The 8025-nt window shown below is 52.8% G+C and overlaps 1 protein-coding gene across 1 annotated transcript in view; it reads left to right on the forward strand.

Annotated features, from left to right (window-relative positions):
* The first annotated feature begins 439 nt into the window (after positions 1-439).
* The window catches only part of SLC22A15 (solute carrier family 22 member 15), a 56055-nt gene continuing 48469 nt past the window's right edge, over positions 440-8025 (forward strand). The window contains exon 1 of the mRNA XM_015410017.1: positions 440-611. Within this exon, the coding sequence (XP_015265503.1) occupies positions 525-611 (87 nt within the window). The 5' untranslated portion in view covers positions 440-524. The remainder of the gene's footprint in view (positions 612-8025) is intronic.

The following is an 8025-nucleotide window of genomic DNA, read 5'->3' on the forward strand; positions in this document are numbered from 1 at the left end:
CCCCCCCCCATGCCTAGACTCTGCCCTCCCCAGGCACCAGCCCCGAATCTCCAGGAATTTCGAAAGCCAGAGTTGGCACGCCTGGAACACATCGATGAGATCCGTGATCAAGCTTCGTCTCTGGATGTGCAGCTCAAATTGCATGGCTAGCTCTACCCAAGATAGATCCAGCACCACCTCAGCCTCACTTGGCGGGGGAAGGGGCGCACATCGGCGCAGAGAAGGACCCCCCCCCCCCCCGGGGGGGCCGCACCCACCCACCCACCGTGCACCAGCATCCACGCACGCGGTCCTCAGCTCCTCCTTCACTGCGCACGCGCCACCCGCCCCTTTCCATTCCCTCGCTCCCGCGGTTTGCCTCCGGGTTCGTCGGCCCTCAACGCGCACGCGCCGCCTCCCTCCGTCTCAGGCATGCGCGGTGCGGGGTCGTCCTCCGAGCGGCGACGTAGCGCGAGCTCCTGTCAGGTGCCGTTGCCGGGAGAGCGGGATGCTCCTGGAGCCGCCGTCGCCCCCTCGGCCCCGCCATGGAGGTGGAAGAGGCGTTCCCCTTGGTGGGCCAGATGGGGCCCTTCCAGGTCTGGCTCTGCGTCCTGCTGGCCGCGCTGCTGCAGGTGAGGAGGCGGCGGCGGAGGAGGCGGCGGGGAGGGAGCGGGAGAGGAAGGGCGCTCGCGAGGGACCGGGAGCGAGGATAGTGCTGCTGCCCGCAGGGGAGGCGGCGGGGAGGGACCGGGAGGGAGGGGAGGGAGGATGGTCCGGTGTCGGGATGGCGGCCAGAGCTGAAGATGCTCAAGTCTGGCTTTCTTAAGAGAAGCGCTCTGAAATTCCTCTTCACCTCGCCTTTCATTCCCTGAAACCCACCATCCCCTTTCTTTTGCTCTTGCTCTTGCTTTTATTTGGAGTTTGGAGCCTGTTTGGAATCAGTTCTGCCTTTGATCCCAAGGGAAACCCGAAGGTCATTTCAGAATCCCGCTCTGCAGATGCTCAGAGGCAGGCGGGGCCTTCCCAAACTTTCTTGCTGGAGCGCTCTCTCTGAGGCTCAGTGGCAGAGCATCGGCTCGGCAGGCGGAAGGTTCCCAGGTGCAGTCCCCGGCATCTCCAGTTTAAAAAGGATGGGGCAGGAGGTGATGGGGAAAGACCCTGGAGAGCGGCTGCCTGCCTGAGTAGGCAATGCTGACCTGGATGGACCCCAGGGGTCTGCCTCAGCTGAAGGTGTCTTCCTGTGTAGCAACGGCAGAATTGACAGGGGGCCCCTGTGTGAGGTAAAGGGTCTACAGAGAGAAAATTCCATTTTCGAAAAAGAATGAGAGGTCTGTGGGGCATGGCTGTGGCTCCATTGAAGAGCCTCAGCTCTGCACGCATCGCTTCCCGGGTTCGATCTTTGCCATCTCCACTTTAAAAAAACCCAGGCGGTAGATGATGTGGAAGTCCTCCGCCTGAGACCCGGGAGAGATGTTGCCAGTCTCAGTGGCCGATACTCACCTTGACGGACCGATGGTTTGATTTCAGCATAAAGGCAGCTTTGTGTGTGCTCATGTGTCAACGGCTGTTATCTAAAAACTGCTCAGGTCCTGGGGAGTTTCTTTTTCTTTTCAGCAGCTCTGTCAGGTGAGAAGATATTGCAACTAGACCAGGATATGCCCAGTGGCTCCTCCTGAAAGACTAACAAACCTTATCCTGGCAGAAACTTGGCAGACTCAGAGGTCCCCTCGTTAAATACAAGGGGGAGTAGAAATCCATTGTGCTGGTTTATATACACAACAGAAAGGTGGTGGGAGGGTTTTCCCAGCTCACAACTCCTTGTGTTACTGCAGTTCTGACTTGCTGTAAAGGTAAAGGTTTCCCTTTCTCGAAAGCTAGTCGAATCCGAATCTAGGGATGCGGTGCTCATCTCCATTTCCAAGCCAAAGAGTCAGCGCTGTCCAAAGACATTTCCACGGTCACATGGCTGGCATGACTAGACGCCGAGGTGCACGGAACGCTGAATAAATAGGTACCCACCGAAGTGGTACCTATTCATCTACTTGCCATTTCTTGCTTTCGAACTGCTAGGTTGGCAGGAGCTGGGACCAGAGACGGGAGCTCACTCGGTCATGCGGCACTCAGGTCTCAAACTGCTGAACTACTGACCTTCTGGTCTGCAGCTCGGCGTCTTAACCACTTGAGCCACCGCAGCCCTTGCGGTAGGGGGCCATTATTTCTTTACCTCATTTGTCATTTGCTTTTCTCGCTGAGATTCAGGGCAGATGACAGTGGGTTGTGGGTTTTTTTTTTAAATCCCGTATTGTCCTAGTGCAGTTTTGTGATTTTGTTGGGTAGCTGGCCCGATCTTGTCAGATCTTTGAGACTAAGCAGGGTCAGCCCTGGCTAGTAATTGGATGGGAGACCACCAAGGAAGTCCAGGGTCGTGAGGCAGAGGCAGGCAATGGCAAACCCACCTCTGAACGTCTCTTGCCTTGGAAACCCTCGCCAATAAATCAGCGGTGACTTAACAGCAAAACCCCCCCCCCCATATATTTGTATATGTTTTATTTTTATGTTGTTTGTTTTGCTCGCAGTCTTCCTTTCTGGCTGAGACTCAAGGCAGACCACCACTAAAAAAAACCCCTATAGAGTAAGAGCGTGATGCATTTTGCATGGTTCCTAATTTTGTAATCCTGCTCCTGTTGCATTGCTGATTAAATGCCTCGCGCTATTTGATTGCATTGTTTTATGCTGTGTGATGTGCCTTAAGTCTCAGTGGAGGAAGGTGGGTTATAAAAGAAGTAAATAAATAATATATACTACGCAGAGAATGAGAGAACTGCATGGAAAACACAGTATAATACAGACAGTAAGGACAGCGTGACCCCCACGGGACCTTGAATTTCACGGAATTGATCCCACTGGGGGTGTGGAAAGAGATTCGGACTCAAAACCGGCATAGCAACAATATCCTCCTGTGTGGATTTATCCTGCTCTAAGCCCATTGATGTAAATGGCCTTAGACCGGCATGGCTCTGCCTAGAATTGCACTGTGGGCAGCGCCCCAGACTTTAAAAACGTGTCTTGTGGCAGTGCGGCATGCTTTCTGGAGGGCAACATCTATGGTTTGGCCTCAGGGGATTTTATGCCTTGCGATCGATCGTTGCATTAGATAAAATGGTCCCAGCATTTGCTAATGCCGGGTGTATTTACTGACTCGTATTGCTGCGGTGGAAAATGACGGAGGCCCGCCTTGTGTTTTACAGAAGTCTGGTAAGTCCTTAAGCAAAGAACAGAGAGTGATTAAAATGTGGAATTGGCTGCCAGAGGATGTAGTGATGGCCACAGAAATAAACAGCCTTAAAAAGGGATTAGATAGATTCATGGAGGATAAGTCTATCAATAGCTACTAGCCGTGGTGGCTGAGGGGAACCTCCATATTCAGAGGCACTAATCCTCTGAATCCCAGAGCAAGGCGGCAACATTGGGGGAAGGTCTTGGCCTCTGTGCCCTGTTGTTGGCCCTCCAGAGGAACTGATGGCCACTGTGTGAGACAGGATGCTGGACTAGATGGACCATTGGTCTGATCCAAATGGGTTCTTCTTATGTTCTTACCAGGGGAAGGCCTCAGCCTCTCTGTTGTTGGCTCTCCAGAGGAACTGGTTGGCCACTGTGTGAGACAGGGTGCTGGACTAGATGGACCACTGGTCTGATCCAGCAGGGCTCTTCTTATGTTCTTAACATTCCCCTTCAAATAATTCTATTTTCTCAGTATGTTAACTTCCCTGTGGCAGCCTGATCCTGCAAATGGGGCTGGTTCCACTGAGTTCAATGAGAGTAACTTCCCGGGGAGCGTTCCAGGATGATGTCCCTTGTCACCTCAGTTAATGATATTAACAGTAAGATTGTGGGCTACCTGGGCCATTAAGCAGGTGGAAACTGGCCTTATAAATAGATCCTTCTCTGAACTAACAGCCAGAGTCTCTTCAAACAGGCTAAAATTATCCAGGTCTTTTGTGTGTACAGAGGAAAGTAACTGGTTCTTCATTTTCCTTCCCTGCCAAACAGCTGGTCACTGGGGATTTTAATCTTTTTTGAATAGGTTCCATTCTATTTAGTCATATGTATTGATTTAAAAAGTTTACCCGCGCACAGAACGCTCTTAATAATAAAAATACACGGTGATGAAAAGTGCCGTTAGGTTTCGGCTGACTTACAGCAACCGCTCACAGGGGTTTTCAAGGCAAGAGACGGGCAGAGGTGGTTTGCCATTGCCTGCCTCTGCGTCGTGACCCTCAGCTTCTTTGGTGCTCTTCCATACAAGTGCTCACCAGGGCTGACCCCCAAGATCTGACAAGACCGGGCTAGCCTGGGCCATCCAGCTCAAGGCAAGAGGTGTTCAGGGGTGGTTTAACATCGCCTGCCTCTGCGGGGCAGCCCTGGACTTCCTTGGTGGTCTCCCATCCAAAATACTAATGAGACCAGCTGGCCCTGCTTAGCTCCTGAGTCTGATGAGATCGGGCTAGCCTGGACTGTCCCAGGTCAGGGCTAATAAAAGCACACGCATGACCATAAAACAAACAACATAAATAAGATGGATAAAATTCAATTACAAGTATCGGTCCCTGTTCCAATGCAAATCTCATTGGGAAGGGAGACTGGGGTGGGAGGTGGTTGTTACCTTTCTCCAAAAGAAGAGGCGGGAAGGGGCCAGCAGAGCTTCCCACAAGGGGGCTGTTTGGAGGGTTGGCTACCTCTGATGAACGCCATGCGCAGCCATGGACAAGCACCCGGGGAGAATGCCCTGCATGTGAACCTTCAGACTGAAACAAGAATATGTACAGGAGACGGAGGGACTGGTTTCAGAGAAGCCATTGCTGTTTCTTCTTTGAAACCGTTCCCCTTTTGCGTGTTTTGTGTTCTCGGTTTACAGCAAGAAGTCTGCGTGGCTGGGCTTGGGGTAGCAATTGCTCTTGCACAGTTCAAAGAAGGAAAACAATGGCCGCTGGCGTCAGCTTTCGGGTATGGTGTCAGTGAAGTCTAATGGACTCAGGCCCATTGCCAGGATCTCGTGGCTTGTGGGGCAAAGTGTTTTCTGGTGGGGCTGCTATTATTTGCCATAAAGAAGGGGGGTGGCATGCCAGTTTGGTGTAGTGGTTAAGTGCGCGGACTCTAATCTGGGAGAACCGGGTTTGATTCCTCACTCCTCCACTTGCACCTACTGGATGACCTTGGGCAAGCCATAGCTCTGTCAGAGCTGTTCTTGAAAAAGAGCCATTTCTGTCAAGAGCTCTCCCAGCCCCACCCACCTCACAGGGTGTCTGTTGTGGGGAGGGGAAGGGAAAGGAGTTTGTAAACCGCTCGGAGACTCCTTTGGGTAGTGAAGGGCGGGGTATAAATCCAATCTCCTCCTCCTCCTCCTCCTCTTCTTCCTCCTCTCCTGCAAGATTTAAAGGGCCCTTCAGCTGATCAGTGGGGAGCACGTGGCCCGCCAATCAGCTGGAGGGCCCTTTAAATCTTGCGGGAGGGGAGGGAGAGGGGTGCATGCCACCCCCGCCCGCTTCTTCTCGGAAGCATTTAAAAGATCCCTTTAAACGCCTTTGGGAAGAAGCGAGGGGGCCTTTGAGAAGGGGGGGGCTCTAAGGAAGGGGCCAGAATGGACTGCTGGAGGTTGTAAGTGGCCAGCAGTGAGTCAAAGGCACCCTTTAAAACCTCCTGGACCGCAGGCCAGGTAACAGCCTGAAATGAGCATTCCTGTGCAAGAACAAGTATCCCGTGGCCCACATCCTGCACAAGTGTCAGTGCTTCCATCACATTCACTGGGGGTGAGAAAGAGCAGCCTTACCCTCTACGCCTGCGCCAGCCATAGGGCAGCTGTGTATACTGACAACGTCCGCAGTTCCCCCAGGCAGGACACCCCGTAGCTCAGATGATGCGTCACGGTCCGAAGGGCTACATCTCTCTGCCCTCTTGTTGGGCACGCTTAGGACAGTCACTCGCGTTGAGGGGAGGACTTCGGTGATAGAGAAAGGGCACTTTGTAAAAACAGCCAGACTTTGTTACAGCCTGTCGCTAATGCCGCTCTGCTCAGAACTCCTTTCAGGAGATCCGCTTCAGGACACAGACACTGGCCTGGCTTTCTGTTCTACCAGCTGGGAATGTAGAAGAAGAGAGAGATTGGATTTATACCCTGCCCTTCACTCAGTCTCAGAGCGGCTTACAACCTCCTTTTCCTCCCCCTCCCCACAACAAGACACCCTGTGGGGTAGGTGGGGCTGAGAGAGCTCTGAGAGAAACTGCTCTTTTTCAAGGACAGCTCTGACAGAACTGTGGCTTGCCCAAGGTCATCCAGCAGCCGAATGTGGAGGAGTGGGGAAATCAAACCCGGTTCTCCCAGATTAGAGTCCGCACACTTAACCACTACACCGAACCAGCTCTGTAATGGACTCCCTACTGGTAAGCAAAGCCGGGGGATCCTCTACCTTGGATCTCTTCCTCTATCGTTGCTATACATACCTCCTGTGCATTGGCCCCAGGACTTTGCCCTGCCACAACAGCAGCTAGCAGTGTCTGCCACAGAGGTGGACTGGGACAAGCATGCATGGAGCAGGGGGGCCGGGGCTATGATGGCCAGGTGCTTTCTCAGCTCCACATCCACCCCATCTAGTAGAAGTGGCGGGGCTGATTTTGGTTCTGGCTCAGGTTGCAAGCAGTCAATAAGGCAGTTTTAAACTATGAACTGAGCTGGATTACGTGTTGTTATTATAGAGCCCGGGTGTCAAACATGTGGCTCAGGGGCCGGAACCGGCCCATCCAGGGCACTTACCCGGCCTGCAAACAAGTGGTTTGTATGGAAATTTAAGGTACTCCCTGTTTTATGATATCCCTTTGAATAAACCTAGTCTTGCATATCTCTCTATATTATAAAGCTGCTTTGGGGTGACCATGCTCAATGCACTCCCTCAGCCATAGGCAGAGGCAGCTGCCACTCACGCCGGGGACGCTGGCCACTGGCCGCGGTCTCTACCCCTGCCCACAGATGCGGCGCTGGGGTGAGCATGCCCTGCAATTCAAACAGACCGTGGTGGAGTCTCGCCACACCACCAAAGAACCGCCACCCAGCCTCAGTAGGCTGAGGGGCAACGGGCGGGCGGGCTGTGCACTCTGCTGGCGGCCGAGAGGGGCGCTGGTCCCTGGGTGGGCAGTGAGCGCGGAACCGCCGGTGACCACGTGCGGGCCCAGAGCCCACTCCTTATGGCGCTGCGACCCAGCCCCTGGGTGGCCGGTGCCCAGCCACGGGATGACCGCCGGCAGCCGCAGACAGACAGACGCATCCAGCAACTCTGACGGCCGGGGCCGCGGGATGCCGGGCTGTTGGTTGAGCTCGTTGTCTTGAAGTACAAGGGGCCTTGCTCCTAGTGATTAAATACATTTATTGGGGCTTTTGTGGGTTCCCCAGTAAATCAATGGCTTCCACTGCTAGACATCAATTGTATGTGCGTTTTTGAGTAAAAAATAATATTGTTAATTGGGGTTGCCTATGTCCTTTACAAAATTTATATCTCTGGTACCTGGCGTTACATTTTATGGCCCACATGGCCGGGCCCAACAAGGCGACATTTATGTCAGATCCAGCCCTCGTAACAAGTGAGTTTGACACCTCCATTATAGAGGAAGCCAGGGGAGGTAGATTAAGAATCTGAAGTAATTTCTACTACTACTCCTACTCCCCCTCTCCCCTTATCCAGTCATTCCCACCAACACCTTCCTTTCACAACACACAAAACCAGATGAGTTTGTCTCTTCTTCAGAAGGGCTCAGTGCTTAGTCGTTGGGTAGATAAGACAAGGAACATAATAAGATATTGGTTGTGTACAGCAAAGGATGACAGAACTCTGCTTTAAAACAGTTACGGATTCACACACACACACAGCTTTGCTGCACTGACAGGCTGTGTCTGTTAAGAGAGAGAGAGAGAGAGAAAAGAATGGTTTTAATTGGAGCGCCTCCTTACCCACAACAATCTCAGCCTACTGGAATAAGGTTAGCCTGTCTCTCAGGATA

Source organism: Gekko japonicus, unplaced genomic scaffold, assembly GCF_001447785.1.
Source record: "Gekko japonicus isolate JY-2015 unplaced genomic scaffold, Gekko_japonicus_V1.1 scaffold170, whole genome shotgun sequence".
Lineage (NCBI taxonomy): Eukaryota > Metazoa > Chordata > Lepidosauria > Squamata > Gekkonidae > Gekko > Gekko japonicus.